The sequence below is a fragment of the Nicotiana tomentosiformis genome, chromosome 2 (genome assembly GCF_000390325.3).
Source record: "Nicotiana tomentosiformis chromosome 2, ASM39032v3, whole genome shotgun sequence".
In the NCBI taxonomy this organism is placed as follows: domain Eukaryota; kingdom Viridiplantae; phylum Streptophyta; class Magnoliopsida; order Solanales; family Solanaceae; genus Nicotiana; species Nicotiana tomentosiformis.
The window spans coordinates 98,545,421-98,562,423 of NC_090813.1; the positions used below are offsets into that span (position 1 = coordinate 98,545,421).

Genomic DNA, 17,003 nt, shown 5'->3' on the forward strand with positions numbered 1-17,003 from the left:
TTTTAATGAACATCCAAGGGGGAGTGTTATGAATATATTATATTATGGATGTTTATTTATACTCCGTTGTAAATAAACTTCTTGAAGAAGCTTATCTATATGAGACTCCGCCGTAAATATGTTTATCTATATAGTACTCTATTGGAAATAAGCCTCCTGAAGAAGCTTATCCTTTCGGTACTCCATTATGGATAAACGTCACCCCCGGTAGAAGATTATCTATATTTGGTACAATGAGCTTATCCTTTTGGTACCCCGTTATGGATAAATATCACCCTCGGTAGAAGATTATCTATATCTGGTACAATGAGCTTATCCTTTTGGTACCCCGTTATGGATAAACATTACCCCGGTAGAACATTATCTATATCCGGTACAGTAGCAGCTTACAAGCAGCTTACACAGCAACTTGCAAAAGCAGCTTACACAAGAGCTTCCTCTCTTCTATAAATAGAGGAGATTTCAGTTCATTATATACATACGTTTGAAGTTGAATAATATATAAGTTTCTCTCTATACTTGTCTTTACTTTACGGTCTTTAGTTTATAACAAGAAACACTTTTGTTATTATTAAAATAACAAAAACATTACTCTTAGAAGGTCTCCCATGTTATTTTTAAAGATTGTCTGTATTATTTTTTACTGATCTTATATGAAAATAATTATACAATTAAAATAATATTTGTAATAGACTACAACCTCAAATCTTCCCATAAAAATGTAATTTTACAACGAGAAGGATGAAGAAAAATAAAATAAAATGGAGAGTTGTGGTAAAAGTCGTAATGATAGAGGAATCGTTACTGAAAAGCATATATGGGGAGGTCATAAGTGTTTATATAGTAAAATCAATTTTCGAAGGACTGAATAACACATACATGATAAAATCGTAACCATTAAAATACGACCTTAACTCTTGATTTTGATCAAGAAAGGATATTGCAAGGATTACAAAAAATATGAGAGATAAAATACTAAACTCCTGATCAGACTAAAAATATAAATTAGGATTGATCAACTTACAACTTTTGGATAATTTTAACTTATGAATATTTTTGGTGTTTACACAATTACTCTCTACAACCTCGGGAGAACCAAGCATAAATTGCATTTTTCGTCCTAAACTTTGGTCTAACTATCCAAAGGTGTCGTTGCCGGTCCCTTCTTTTTTTGAAATGGAGTAAATGTTTAAAACTTCAATTATTACTTTTATTTTCGTCATTCTGGATTCATGTGCCGTTTCAGAGATAAAGTTAACTAAAGGTAAAATTTGGAGATTAGTTGACGTTAACAAGAAATATCGGTAAATCATTTGAAAAGTTAAATTTTCATTAATTGTTTCTTCCGCAATGTTTCTTTTTAATCTATTAAAATAATTCTTTCTCTGACTTTTTACTTTTGAGGTGAGCTGACATTTGAACGAAATTACAAAAAAAAATAATCATTTAAGTGGTGTAGATTTCAAGATATTGTTATCCATTTACCTAAACAAAAAGTAAATTTGAAGTTTACTCTGTCAAATAATCAACTATAAGCATAACGTCGAACTCAAAGCTTCTACATTTGTTCCTTGCTTAACCATTATCCCTAATATAATTATTTTAATTATATTTATCAACACTCTAGGTAAATTAGCAGTTTAAATTGCACAATTTGGTAATTCTTTTCTTAATTAGTTACCATGTTTAAAGAATGTGGATTGATTCAAACATTCAGAAAGTTTTCCAGGTGAAGCATCGTATGTTAGCTAGGGACATAGATTTGATTGAAAATTGAAAAACGAATTTTTGAAGTTGTGTTGAAATATAATTTTTGGAAGTTAAAGTTATATTTGAACATGTGTTTTATTTGAAAAAAAGTTGAAATTTTATGAGTGGAAGAAGAAATTTCACCCAAAAACTACTCTAAACCAATTCTTGGATTTTTTTTCTTCTTCAAAAACTATCATATTCCAGAATATGAACAAATATTGTTTTCAAAATAAGTCGCCAAAATCTATGGCGAAACGGATCATTAATGTCTCAAATGGAACAATCCAATAAACTAAGAAGTCACAATTCGAGCTCTAGTGTTGAAAATTTCAATACTTAAATTTGCGCTTCTCCTATTACAATGTTAATTATGTGCAGTGTCACAAATTATAATACTTACAATTTGAATTAAAAAAAAAATACCTTTGCAAATATTTTTTATGTGTAATTTTTAGATCTCTAATATATGATCGGAACAAGCGGTGATATCCACAGAGAATTATTTGTGCCAACATGTATGCCACCTCATGTTTCCTTTCTCCGTTGGCAGTCACATGGACAGATATACAGCTTTTATCGAACAACCGTAACACTCCTAAACCGAAAGAATAATTAATAATTAATTTGATATTATATACATAACATATTACATAGCCGACCCAACTAATTTTTCTTGATTAAATCCTAGGAATATGCTTAATCAGTTAATCTTAGTCACACAATTTGTTCATTATGTTGCGTGTGTCTACTGCATGTGCATTAAACTGGCTACCCAAAAATTTAGAGAAAGACTATTCAGTTTCACGGAGTATTTAATGATCGAGAAATCTTGAGGTCCAAGTAGCACATGATTTGAAACTCAATGGATAATAAAATCGTTTTTCTATCCATCTCCACTTAAATATTGAACTTTAGTCCGCAACAAGGTTCAAACTCGTGATGTATGCCTAACTCACATATCACACGTCGTGCTTATCATTGAACCAAAGACGTGGGAGAAAATTTCCGCTATGCATGTTTTCTCCTGCTCTTTTCAGTTATTTGATCTGTCCATTCGTTGAACTACTGTCTCCAAGCAGAATAAACAGAATATTTTTTGGTGCTCTAACAGTGACAAAAATAGCAACTTCACTAAGATCAAGTTATTCTTTTTTTTTCCGGCCCCAAAAGAGAAAAAGAAAAATAAACTTCTAAGAAACTAATTTCAAGCAGTCTGAATTCAAAAAAATTGGTTCTTAAACATTGCAACTATATCTTAATTTCGATATTCTCAAGGTTATCTACAGGGACATTTCATGCTAAGCTGCAATGTCAAGTGCAGCCTAAAAGGAACTTAGACGGAAAAAAAAAATTAATAGATACCTGAAGAATGATGCTTTTCCAGTCTCATCATACAAATTCCAACAAAGCAAAGATCAAATGAACTTAACCAGATTAATTCCAGCAACATGTGGACTGCACACTATAAAATCTTGAGGTTCTCCAGTTGCGCGATTCCATATGTACAGTCCTTGCCTCTAAATGAGCACAGAGTTGGTATCCAACTCAATTTTGCGTTATCACACTGTGAGCCCTGGGAAAACAAAATTTTCAGGTTGTATTGGAAACCTGTAACACGGTTCATTGGATCCACCTCCTTTTCGCAATTTCCATCCTCAGTTAGCATATTGATCAGCTCATCAAGGAAAAAGCAACAGTAACAAAGATATCCAGTCTCTAGCCAGACGGCGAATGAGGCTTTGTCCTAGGAGAAACTAGTACTGGCTCATTGCTTGCAGCTTTCATTCCAGCAAGCTCCTCTAACCGTCTCCAAGTTGTTTCACGTTTCATCTTTATCTCCTCTTCGTTGGCCTGATCCTCTTCAAACTTGTGCAAACACTCTTCAAAGAGTTCAGGATCAACATCAGAGAAGATCTTGCGGACGTTTAATGTCAAGCTTTGCACCGCCTGATTCCAGTGGCCTCTTGCATTCTTCTCCAAGGAAGGGAAAATTATCGGCAGTATAACTTTACGATTCTGTTTGATTAGGCTCTCAACATGATCATTGTTCCATAGGAACAAAGCCCTTTCAGCCACCTGCAGATGCAAAGTTAAAGAGAGTTATGAAGTTAAACAGAGAACAAACCTAAACAAGCTTCATTCAAAGTACAAACTTGATGCAAAATAAAGGTTGCAGTAGATCTAATGAAGTGCTAATCATTCATCTCGAACCTGATATTTCTTATTGATCTTTTTCTGATAAAAATATATAGAATAATATTCAAAAAGTCAGAACCAAGAGGGTACTGCCAAGATGTTTCTCATTGATCTTATGGCATCTGATCTACTCTCAACACAACTAGAAAAATACACACATTTGATCACAAATTTGATCTATACCAACGAATGGAGTAAATCAACTAGAGCTACTCAACAAATCTAATGACAAATCTGTCCACTGAAATTACATATCTGTGTATCTAACTGATGTCAGGAACAGCTAACGGTAGGAATGCCCAAATTGAAAGAGGTAATAGTGATTTTGATGCGTTGACACCAAAATGGAAAGGAAGACAACAGCAATGATGTCGAGGTAAGATGGAACTTCGACAGCGGAATGTTTTGATCTGGTTCAATTCATGATCGCATCTGCAAACTTTGTCTCATGGGCCTCAGCGGACGTTTTTCATTCTTCACCCGGTCCTTAGTTGCCTTTCCAAAGTCAACCTAACCGGTTACCTTTTCCAAGGCGCTAAATAGGCCTTCGCCCTTACGCCTTAATATATAATAGAAAAATTAGATAGCTGTATAAAGAACAGAACTGCCTTTGTTCTGAAGGCCTAGCGAGTTCCTTTGATAAACAACATTACTGCTGTTTGTTGGCTAATAAAATTCACCTGCAGAGTCCACTTTCCTAGTACTCAATCAATACAGTACTTTTGATACAAGGAGGTATTGATTAAGAGCACTCTGCTAAGCATCCATACATATTACATGTCTCTCAGGCATGCGCCCTCTAGTGTCACCCAAAAGTTGAAGACGCTTCAAAGAAACTTTTTGCGGGAATACAAATGATGGGATAAAGTGGGAGGTGGTCACATGTCTAATAAGGTGGCCTTGGAGGTTTGACATGAGGTATAGGCTTTGTGGAGGAAAATGATCACATACAAGTACGGCACACATATATGTGGATAGAGGACCACAAACATCTCATTACCCTATGGGCATGGGACATGAAGAAGAGTTCAATGACAACATCACTTTTAGGTTTGGGAATGGAATAGGATTAGTTTATAGAAGCACAAGCCGTTTGCCATGATTGTGAGAGTTGCCTTCCCGAGGCAAAACTTATTGGCATTTGAGGTTCAGGATAACTATACAAGAGCTGGATATAGATAACTCCAGAACCTATATCCAAAACCTGATGGCATACTTTACAAACGAAGCATCACAGAGTAGGAACAGTACACTTGAAAATGGAATGTAAAGGGAAACAGATTGTTCTCGATGAAGTCGTACTAACAAGGTTATTTCAAAAGAGAGGACGCAGGATTTCTACACCTAATAGTTTCAATTCTCAGCTCCAAGAAAGATATGTTTGTTCTCCTAATTGGAAGTAAGAGTGGCAATCTAATGGCTGAAAAATCTAACCAAAAGGGAGTTAGCTTATGTTAACCAGTGTTTCATGTGCAAACGGTAGAGCTAGGATGTGAATCACTCATTAGTGCATTGCCAGTTACAGTTAATGACGTGATGCACGAAGGAGAGGAAGATGCTGAGCTTGGGATGCAGCTCCTTTGGCCCTTACGCTGATACTTTGGGGAGAGAGAGAGAGGGATGGAAGAACATTTGAAGGGATGAAATAGATTTTCCAAGTTAAGGCTTGCCTTCTGTTTTTGTGAAATAAAATACAAAATAACTAAAACCACTAACCTGAAAGTGTGAGCTGCTCAAGCAACGGCTGATTTGACGAAACAAAGGCACCATACAACGCTGAAATTCTGGAGGCTGAGTAGCTTCTAGAACCTCCTCCAGCTCACCTAAGAACATTACTTCCTTGGAACTGTTTGTGATGGGCCAATATTTCAACAAACCTCTTATGACAGTATCAGCGAGTTTGCAATCCTTTTCCACAAACTGTGTTATGCAGTAAGATAACTGCTGATGATACATTTGTACACACTTTGGTTTATGAAGTGGAATCAGAGCTCGAACTAGGAACAACTTGTGCTCTTCCTTCAGTGGAAGGGCAAATCCATTGATTATACTGCCCAAAATTTCTAAAAGTTCTGCTATTCCATTATGCTTCTCAGTTTCAAAAATAAACCGGTAAAATATATTGTTGATTGATTTCCTAATGAAAGGGCGGTGCACCATGAATTTTCCATATATACGGTGCAAAACAGTCTTCAAGTACTCCCTTTCTCTCGGATCTTCTGAATCAAAGAGATCTAATAACCTTAGAACAAAAGAGTGATCAACGTATCTCTTAGCCAGTTTCGCATCCGTCTCTGGTGATGCCACAAATCTGAGAAAAAACTCATACACAATTTGCAAATGCGGCCATGCGGGATCCATCAAGGGTTCATCTTCTTCTAAGTCAAAAGCTTCCAATACTTTGTTTTCACGAGGCTGAGGAGTAAGAGGCCTAAACAGATTTGAAGACACCATTTTAACTATTTCTTGAATGACAGTTTCTGTGAATTTCCCATTCGCAGAACTAACATAATCAACAAGCTCCACTAGTGTTTGTCGCTTGATGTCTTTTTCTTTCAAGTGTTTTGTTGGATCAGTGAAGTCAAACATTAGACAGCATAAGTTCAGCTTTTTGATGAACAAGTTTTGCTTCTCAGAACTTGGTACATCTTTAAAACTAGGTAAGGTCTCATACGGAAAAACCGCTGCACTTCCATTCACCTTAGCATTTACAGACTGTGGTAGCCTATTTCCATGATTCAGTCCTGGAGTTGATGAAGAAGTGACTCCTGAAACAGTAGTGGCACTCGAATTTCCAGTCCGTGAACTAGACAAATCACTGCTTCTTGAACTAGTTGAAGCATTTGACGGTGATGCAGAGCTTCCTCCATCACGATTGTCTGCTGACTTGGATGGCTTCTTAGGGAGCCTATTGAGTAGCTGCTTGATCATCACTTGAAGATATAATCTTGTGGTTGTAGTGCTTTACTGATTGAAACACTCTCAAAACGGAACTTCCATCAATCTGAAAGGTCTAAGCAGCAAAACCAAGATGATCAAACCAATTTTTAGCGAACCAGTGAAGATCTCATCCATCCAAAATCCTTATCTTCCACCACCCTAAAACAACATACAAGCTCAATATGATCCGCATTCGTGCCTGCCTAAACGAATAAATATCTCCTTTTCAACTGAAAAAAAATAACAAAAAGGCAAGTAAAATGAAGAAATCCCAGAAATATAGTGAAGTTAAATTTCCTTTCTATCGTGGAGAAAAGAGCTAAAAAATCAACTCTTGTTCCATAATCGTTTTCCTTCTCTTTTTCTTGATAAAGTGTGTAATTTGTATTATAAACAACTCAGCAGTAAGAAGACAGCTGTGAATTACAAAATTTTCAGGGATCAGCCTATTGCAACTGAAGGGAGCCTATAAAATCCAAAAAGTTATTTACCAACAAATCCACATGATGCACATTCTCTCTCATTTAACAATATGAAAGGTGTATTCTTTGTGAACTAAGTAGTGCAATAAAGCAAAACCCAGATGCAGACAAGCATCAAAATTTCCGAATCAAAGATATGAAATTTTCTACCTATTCAGATAACTGTCTCAACAAAAAAAAAAGAAGGGCATTAACCTTTGTTCTTGTTTTAGCTGAGGTCCACAAAGACTCAGGGTTATTCAGCTAGGTCAAAGAAATATTAAGATCTGTGCATATGATGTACACAACCCCAGATAACATTAACCTGCAAGGAGCAAGAAAGAAACTTGAGCACAAAAAAAATAAGAGTGGGTCAATAAGATCAAGAATCAGCATTTAGATATAAAATGAACTGTAAATGCTTACATTAAGATAATTTGGGAAGTTGGGTGATAATAAAGATTGAAACTTTACAGAGTTGGGTTAGTGATCAAAATCTAAAAACAACCCCAACTGATAGAAGAAGGGGGGGGGGGGGGGGATGGGGATGATGGATTAGAGAAAAGCAATCTCTGGTTGTTGCTGATGCTGATGATGTGCTGTTTGGTTAGCTAGAATTATTGTTCTTTTTTTTTTTTTCTCTCTGAATATTTGGTTCCCATTTTCTCTGTAACTTTCCTTTTTTACCTCCCTTTCTTTTGTCTTTTCTCCTTCTATATGAGTTTCATGAATATATCAAACCTAAGAAAAAATTCGTTCAACATAATCTTTTGCAATTTAAAAGAAAATTATAAATATTTTCCTTGCTTTAAAGATTTCTTGAAAATTAATTGACATGATATGAATAAAATAGAAAGGGTTACTTAAATTTATTATAACATAATATAATAATCTAATAATGACAAAGCTTTCCAATAGTGTGTAAAAACAATATGAATACAAAAGATATATATAGTAATATATTTTAATTTAGAATTGAAGAGTGTGCTTTACCTTTTTCTTTCTTACATATTGTAACCTAAAAACCACTTGCCATATTTATTCTCACCTTTGGGTTTCTCCAGATTTGGACAATTTTGAATTTTGACAAATTTCGCCTTCAGAGTTTTAAAAGAAAGTCATATAAGTCAGGGTTAAAAAGGAGATTTCGAAGTACAAGAATAAAGCGAATAGATCGTACACGCGCTTCTAAATGTGGGCCAAAGGCCAATTAGTAATTGTTGTAGTGAAATGGACCAAATAAAAATAAAATAAAAAACAAGAAACGTAGTTGGTAAACTTGAGCAACATCATCAAAATCTCAATTATAACTAGCCTTGAATTCAAGTTATCGCTTGAAATTTATAGCTTCTAAATGCTTCAACACCCCCGCCCCCCTCCTTAACTCTCTTCTAGGGTGAAATTATAGGGTCGTTTGGTAGAGTGTATAAGAATAATGTTAAATATGGTGTATTAATAATGCTGGTATTAGTTATGCTTGTATATTTCTTATCTATTGTTTGGTTTGATGTATTAAAACATTGCACAATTTCTAAAAGAATTGTTTGTTTACAAAAATACCATCATAACCAATCCATCACTTTATCTTTTTAAAAGAAACATATGTTTGAGGAATGTTTTTATATGAAAAAGGTTAAAAAAAATTGTTTGATTTGTCTACCTATATTGTAATATAGAACTAAATATTTATTTTTAAACATAAAATATTATGTATATGTTATTGTTGTCGTTGTTATTGTTGTTGTAAAACAGAAAATATGCTAAGTATTTATTTATCTACTAGTGATATAATTTTATTTCCCACTTTCTTGGATTATTTCAAACTTGCATTAATATAATAGCATTTTTAATCAAGCATAAATTTTGAAGGACGATGTTGTCTTTAACTAAGCTAATGCATGCGCTAAAACTTATTGCATTATCAATACCATGGTTTCTTATGCATTAGTTATGCATAGGATAATACCAAATAAGGTGTATAACTAATGCATAGATTCAAAAAGTATACCAAACAATTAGTTTATCTAATGCATCCTACCAAACGACCCCTAAGCAACATGAGGCAGTACTGCTACGTGGGGTTGAGTTTTGACCTAAGATATTCAATCGCTATATTACTTGGAGATTGTTTGACCAAAAAGCATAACTTCCGGTTAAACTATTAAATTTATGTACACAAAAGGGTTAAATCTAGTTAAGGATAATAACTCTAGACACTAATCTTTAGAACGTACAACATATGGGACAAATAGAGTGAATGGTTGATGACAATGAGTGCAAAATATTCTTAAAGCATGAACATTAATGGAGATATAACTAACAATAAATTACAATAAATGACCTTTTAGTAAATGAGGAGAAAAATTAACCAAATGATGAATGGGTTGAACGAATATTTCTCCTGACAATGATGAATGACAGATAGGTCCAAGATTCGTATGAATAATCCTCGGATCTGGTGGAAAGGTGGGAATAATATCAATAAGAATCTTTATCAAAAGGTAATCTTTGTATTTTTGTGAGAGAGAAAATCTCCTTCTCAAAAGTGTTCTTATCAAAATCAATATTACATGCCCCTATCATTGTCACTTCTTTCTATATATATATATGAGGTTTTTTCCCTAGGAAACCCTGGTAGTATAAATGCAGGGAATATTCACTAAAATATTCCCTTTTAGTATCCTATAAAGTTAGCCGTTACAAGTTTTATTATCAATAGTCAATCTCGACCTCGACCCTTGTTGGCATCTCGACTGCGATCCCTATCAACATCTCGAGTACGGCTCATGTCGACACCTCGGTCAATGACTATGCTGCATCTTGGGCGAGCTCGAACGACTCTTTCTTTAATTAGTAATCAGATAATTAATGAATTATTTAGTCAAATTGAATCTGGAAATTGGCCAAATTCTTTATTGATAGAAAGCAAAATAAAGGATTTGACTGATAGAACAAGAACAATCAAAAATCAAATAGAAAGAATTACAAAAGAGAAAAAGAAAGTAACTCCAGAAATAGACATTAGTCTTAATAAAATAAATAATATTAAAAAATTCGAATCGCCAAAAAATATTTTCCAAATATTAAAAAGAAGAAATACTCGATTAATATGGAAATTTCAATCCTTTCTCTTATGAGGAAAGTGACTCTTTCCGATTCATGTCCGGCCCTTCATTTTGGCCTATATAGTTAGTTCCTCAGTTTATTAAGGTCGGGGCCGGACGACTTTGATGAGCGGACTCTGTTTATCGTAGTTGACAAAATTGGGCGAGCAAGTCAGATAATGGCGCCTTAGATGAGGTTACAACATGACTTTTCGTGAGCTGCAACCTTTGGGGATGCATTGTTTGAGAATGACGTCATGACATCATGCGCCATTATGACGCATTTTCCTGATGCTTTGCGTCGTTTCTCGTGCCTCTGCCGTTTCGATACCTGCACTGAGTAATGATGGCATGATTTATCGGTTTTGGCGCTTGAACTCTTATAAATAGGGATCTTAGGCCATTTATGTTTGTTTTGCACACTCCTAATATCGAATCCCCCGTGTTTCCTTCTTCATTCTCCATATTGAACTCTAATATTTGAACCCTAGTCTCTTTTTTACTTCGTTATTGTGTATCCACTCCCCTGATTCCATCTATTTCAGCTGCTTCCAACCCTTTTGTGCTTAAAATATTTTTTCTCACAAATATGGTTAATATAACTTCTGGTTCTGGTATGGCGGCTGACCCTACCCTCCTGGCGGTACGTATGCCTTTTCACGGCGGTGGTGTTTCTATTTGCCCTTGAAGATAAGAGATTTCCTACGGTGGAGGAAATAATTCCTCGTAGTGAAAAGATTAGAGCTGACTTTTCAAAGTTGCCCGAAGACGATCCTAAGGCCTCGGAGTCGATGTTGAACGAGGTCGACCTCGCTGAGCTTAGGACAAAGTTCAAAATTTCGGCTCATATCGATATGATTTCGGCGGGGTGCGATGTGGTATAAATACATCGCCCAGGATATTGCGCGTTCTATACGTATCCGTTCTATGTAGGCTATTATTTTCCTCTTCTTCCATTGGCGGAGGAATTTTGCCGTTACTACGACGTCTGCCCTGCCTAACTCTCCATTTTTATCTATAAGCTTATCCGTATGTTGACGAGATATGCGAAGTTGGCTGGCTGTGGGGTCTCACTTCGCCACCTGATGTATCTCTTTGTCCCTAGTTTCTATAGGGGGACGATGCTGCACCTTCGCCACCGAGAAAGTAAAAATTTGGTGGTGAAGATGGATGATAAGACGAATCAGCAGTTCTGGCTCAACTATTTCTTTGTCAAGACCGAGGACGTGGTGGCCAACGCAAGCGGGTTCCCTGAGGCTTAGAATTACGCCCGTAAGTATCCTTTTGCCGAGCATTCGTTTTGCATGTTTTCGTCGTAGTCTAACATTCCATCCTCTCTTCGTGTAGCTGAGACTTCGCCCCCTCCCTTGGTCGGGGACATTCATGACTGGGTCATCCAGGTCTTGCCTCACACAGTGGAGATTCGTGAATGGCCAACCTTTATCAAGAAATTCGGGCCTGCGCCTTTCGTGATGGGGTGAGTTCGTCTATATGTATTTATGCATATATAATTATTACCTTTTGTCTATACCATTTTGACCTCATGGTTTCCTGCTCGTTGCAGTTTCGTATGGGAAGGGAGAGTCTTCTGATTTTTCTTTTTCAGCCCGAGGACCTTCGAGAAGGCAGAAGGCTCCTACTCCGACATTTCGTAAGAGGAAGGCTGCTTCTGTTCCTTCTGTTGCGGTGAGGTCTGCTCGATCGTCGACTATTCATGCAGCAGGGCTTTCGACTTCCCCTTTGCATCATCTAGTAGACGAGGACGATGAGGAGGAATCGTCACCGAATGGCGATAACTTGCTTCCCCGTAAGAGGCGATAGGTAGATGTCGGCGAAAGAGTTATCTGTGTGGGGAGTTCGGTGATGGAGGATTTCGTCGTCCGAGAAATGACGACCATAGAACTTGGAGATGATGCCAAATTACCGCCCACGATTCCGCTGTCGTCGGGGGCCAAGGAGGGTACGTCTCTCCCTGAGCCCGTGATGGATTTTGAAGGTCTGTCGGCAAGAGTCCCTGACATCTTATGACAGGATGAGCTATCGGCCTCGCTACCAGCCGAGGTTCCTTCTTCTCGGGTTGACACAAAAGGAAAAAGTGTAGTCGAAGAAGGTTACGATACAGGCTCCGATATGGATGCCGAGGAAGTGAGGATGATGGGGGAAGGACTTACCCGACTTGAGGTGAGATTGGAGGGGACCACGCAGACCATTGCGATCCCCTTGGACCAGGATTTGTTGGTTTATAAAGAAGACGTGGTCCCTTCTCTTGGTCCCCTCTGTTCCGATGTGGAGGGTAAAACCCTTGAGAAGCTAAAGGACGCCACTTTATCGAGGACTATAGCCGACCTCGCTCTTAGGGTAATCCTTTTGATCTTTCTCTATTTTTATACCGAGTCCAGTTTTGTTCTTTCTCGTTCTATCTTTCTTTAAGACCGTGATTTTGGAGATTGAGAGCGCCCGACGAGAGGAGAGGCCTATGGCCATTTTCCAAAAGATGGAGCAAAAATATCGCGAATACCGTGAGAAGCTCCGCTAGATCTAAGCGGTTCGGTGGAAGTGGCACTTTCTAGACTCTTCGAGGTGAACTGAAGGAGAAGAATGATGAATTGATGAGGGTCATTGGAAAATGCAGCATTCTTGATGGGGCGTTGAGGGACAAAGAAGAGGAGCTCGAGGTGAGCAGGGGGGTCGAGGCTCAATGTGCCTACCATCAAGCCCAAATGGTCTTGTTGTGCGCCAAGCTCGAGGAGTGTCAACTCAAAGTGGTCACTCTGAGTGATGAGGTCGCTGAGAAGGCAGTGGGTTTAGAGAAGGCGGAGTTGGCCCAACTATCGGTTGCAAGGAGAACAGAGGCTTTAGAGATCGTGATCCGCATTCTCCGTTCTGAGCGGGAGGGTGCTTTGGAGATGGCCATACTCAGAGAGGAGCGGCTTGATGAGCGGATATGGGAGCTGGAAAAAGAGTCTTCGGGCCTTAGTTATCGAGTTGCTGCTCTTGAGGCCGAGAAGGTGCAGTTATTGGCTTAACCGTCCTCCTCCTGCACTTCTTCTTTTCCTGATGTTCCGCGGGATCTGTACGAGGAATGGATTCGCGTCGAGGCTCAGCTGTATATATTCAGGGACCTGATGGGGGCGGGGGCTATTTCAGAAGCTGACTTCGAGGATGCTCGTGCTAAGGCACGTGAAGCTCAATTTGCTTGTGGTTATGACCCCGCTACACCAAAATCTGGTGATGACGAGGGAGCCAGCGTGGATTGAATTGAACATGATGCCTGGTACAAGGATGAGTATCCCGCTGGCGATGGCGATGGCGAAGGCGAAGAGGTAGGTGTACATGGCCTGGGTGATCAAACCGGTGGTGCTTCTGGGCCGGGCAATGTTTAGATTTTTTTTCTTTTTCTTTTTTTGTTTAGTAGCAGGCTTGTGTGTATTTTTTGCAGGCATGTATTCGAGCCTTTGTAGAAAAATATTTTAAGTATGAAATGTTAATTATGTTATTCGTACCTGATTCCTTTTCTTTGTTTGGGCTTGTACGCTTTTTGATTTTGTTGCTTGGTTGCCTTCATCGTAATAAATTTGTTCAAGTAGGTCGAATGAGGTTGAAACGAAGTCTAGGTTCGATTATGGCCGAGGGCCGGTAGTTGGTTTGAATAAGGTCGAACGCGTTGCATGTTTAATTCGAATAAGGTTGAATGTAACCTTTATTTAGTTCAGGCCGTGGGCCGAGTTAGGCATTAATTCAGACGAGGTCGAATGTAACCTTTAATCAGTTACGGTAGTTGGACGAGTAGGTGTTAATTCGAACGAGGTCGAATGTAACCTTTAATTAGTTAAGGCCGTGGGCCGAGTAGGTTTTAATTCGAACGAGGTCGAATATAACCTTTAATTAGTTAAGGCTGTGAGCCGAGTAGATGTTAATTCGAACGAGGTCGAATGTAACCTTTAATTAGTTAAGGTCGTGGGCCGAGTAGGTGTTAATTCAAACAACGTCGAATGTAACCTTTAATTAGTTAAAGTCGTGGGCCGAGTAGGTATTAATTCGAACGAGGTCGAATGTAACCTTTAATTAGTTAAGGCCGTGGGCCGAGTAGGTGTTAATTCAAATGAGGTCGAATGTAACCTTTAATTAGTTAAGGTTGTGGGCCAAGTAGGTGTAATTCGAACGAGGTCGAATGTAACCTTTGCTTGGGGATAGCAGAAATAAACTTCATGTACTTGTGCTTTGTTCATATTCTTGGAGAGATTTATATATTTTCCGGGCGCTGGCTGGTAGTTCAGTCCCAGTTCTGGTCTATCTAGTCCCTTAATTGGTCGAACTGAAAAAATAGTGAGAGATCGAGCATTGAACTAGTCGTCCGGTGTCTTTGTGTGTGCACACTTCAATCCTGAAGTATCCCCATTATCGCTTCGTTAAAAACCTCCTCGAGAAAACCCAATTGGGACAAAACTCGAGTGAGGGAAAAAAGTGCGACTTTGGGAACCTCATCCTTTAAAAGTTGAAGTACTTGAGGTGTGTAATGTTCTAGTTGTTTGGTAATCGCTTTCCTTCCATTGTTTCTAGTGTGAATGACCCTTTGCTTGCTGCTGTCGTGATTTTGTAGGGGCCGTCCCAGTTTGTTCCTGGTTTGCCTTCCCGTGGATCTTTTCTTGCTTGTGTTTTAGCTTTAAGCATGTAGTCCCCGACTTTAAGTGGCCTGATATTTGCTCTTTTGTAATAGTAACGTTCTGCTTGTTGTTTTTGGGCGACCATTCTCGCGTAGGCCATATCTCTTCGTTCCCCAACTTTGTCGAGTTCCTGCCTTATACTGTCATCGTTCTGGGGTTCGCTTTCACGAAAGTATCTTAGGCTGGGCTCCCCGACCTCGACTGGTATTACTACATCAGTCACATAGACTAACGAGTATGGCGTTTCTCCTGTGCTCGTTTTTTGCATTGTTCGGTAGGTCTACAGTACTTCTGGTAGTATATCTGGCCAGAGTCCCTTGGCGTCTTCGAGCTTCTTTTTCATGATGTTCAGTATTGACTTGTTGGAGGACTCCGCTTGCCCGCTGCCTGCGGGGTGGTAAGGTGTTGACAATATTCTTTTGATGTGCCATTTTTCAAAAAAGTCGGTGACCTTCTTTCCTGCAAATTGAGGTCCATTGTCGCAGCTGATTTCTTTGGGGAGACCGAAACGGTATATGATGTTTTTCCATATGAAGGCAATCACTTCCTGTTCGTGTATTTGGGCGAATGCTTCTACTTCCGCCCATTTAGAGAAATAGTCAGTTAAAACCAAGAAAAATCGTACGTTACCTCGTTCCGCCGGGAGGGGCCTACAATGTCCATTCCCCATTTGATGAACGACCAAGGAGAAATTACTGAGTGTAGGTGTTCGCCTGCTTCGTGGATCATTGGGACGTATATCTGGCATTACTCACATTTTTTCACGAAATCCGCAGCCTCTTTTTTCATGGTGGGCCAGTAATACCCCGTTCGTATGAGGCACCTGACCAAAGCTCGATTGTCGGAGTGAGCTCCACAGTGGCCCTCGTGTACTTCTTCAAGGAGGCGCCACGTCTGATTTAGGCCTAAGCATTTCGCCAAAAGGCCATTATATGTCCTTTTGTATAGGTCGTTGTGAACAATGATGTATCTGGCCGCTTGCATTCGCAGCTTCTTGGCCTTTTCTTATCGTTGGTGAGTATGCCGTCCTGCAAATATGTAATAATACGGTTGCGCCAGTCCCAAGTCAGGTTTATGGTTCTTACCTCGATTTGGTCTATCGACGAGTTGAGGAGGTGGACCACATTTTGGTCTCCGATTGTAATATTTTTGGTGGTTGCTGCTAATTTGGTGAGGTTGTCCGCCTCGATATTCTGTGCTCGGGGAATCTGGTCGAGTTGACATTCATCGAACTCGGGTAGTAGTTTGTGGATTTCGGTATGGTATTTTCGTAACATTTGCTCCTTGATTTGGAAAGTCCCTATGACTTGGTTGATCACGAACTGGGAATCGCAATGCAACCTTAGCCTCTTTGCCCCGTATTTGAGTGCTAGTCTTAGTCCTGCAATTACTGCCTCATATTCGGCCTTGTTGTTAGTCATGTTCGGGCACCTTATGGATTGGCGAATCACTTCGCCTGTTGGGACTTCGAGTACTAGTCCCAGCCTGGACCCGGACGCCTTAGATGTGCCGTCGGTGTATAGTACCCAGAGGTCTTGTGTTTGGGAAGAAGCGTGGACGACTTCCTTTTCGACTTCGGGCATTATATGCGCACTGAAGTTGGCGAGGACCTGAGACTTTATCACCGTTCACGGTCGATATGAAATATCGTGCTTGCTTAGTTCAATAGCCTATTTGGCCAGTCTGCTCGATAGTTTGGGTTTGTGTAAAATGCTTATTAAGGGGTAAGTCGTGACGACCGAGATGAGATGACATTAGAAATATTTTCTAAGCTTTCATGAAGCTATGACTAAGGCCAGAGCCAGTTTTTCAAGATGGGGGTATCTGGACTCGGCGTTGGCTAGTGTCTTGCTAATATAATAGATGGGAGATTGCATACTTTTATT

At 38.9% G+C, this 17,003-nt stretch overlaps 1 protein-coding gene across 4 annotated transcripts; it reads right to left on the reverse strand.

Moving 5' to 3' along the window:
- Window positions 1-2,970: 2,970 nt before the first annotated feature.
- LOC104087312 (serine/threonine protein phosphatase 2A 57 kDa regulatory subunit B' theta isoform-like) lies at window positions 2,971-8,024 on the reverse strand. Of its 4 annotated transcripts, none has more exons than XM_009591731.4 (4): window positions 7,776-8,024; window positions 7,566-7,674; window positions 5,665-7,047; window positions 2,971-3,828 (listed from the first exon to the last, which is right to left on the reverse strand). In XM_009591731.4, the coding sequence occupies exons 3-4, from the start codon at window positions 6,877-6,879 to the stop codon at window positions 3,469-3,471; spliced, it is 1,575 nt and encodes a 524-aa protein (XP_009590026.1). In that variant the 5' UTR covers window positions 6,880-7,047; window positions 7,566-7,674; window positions 7,776-8,024; the 3' UTR covers window positions 2,971-3,468. The 4 variants fall into 4 exon arrangements, with proteins under 4 accessions (XP_009590026.1, XP_033509585.1, XP_009590023.1 ...); XM_033653694.2 differs by having other exon boundaries at window positions 5,665-7,091; XM_009591728.4 differs by having other exon boundaries at window positions 5,665-7,118.
- Between the last annotated feature and the right edge of the window lie 8,979 nt (window positions 8,025-17,003).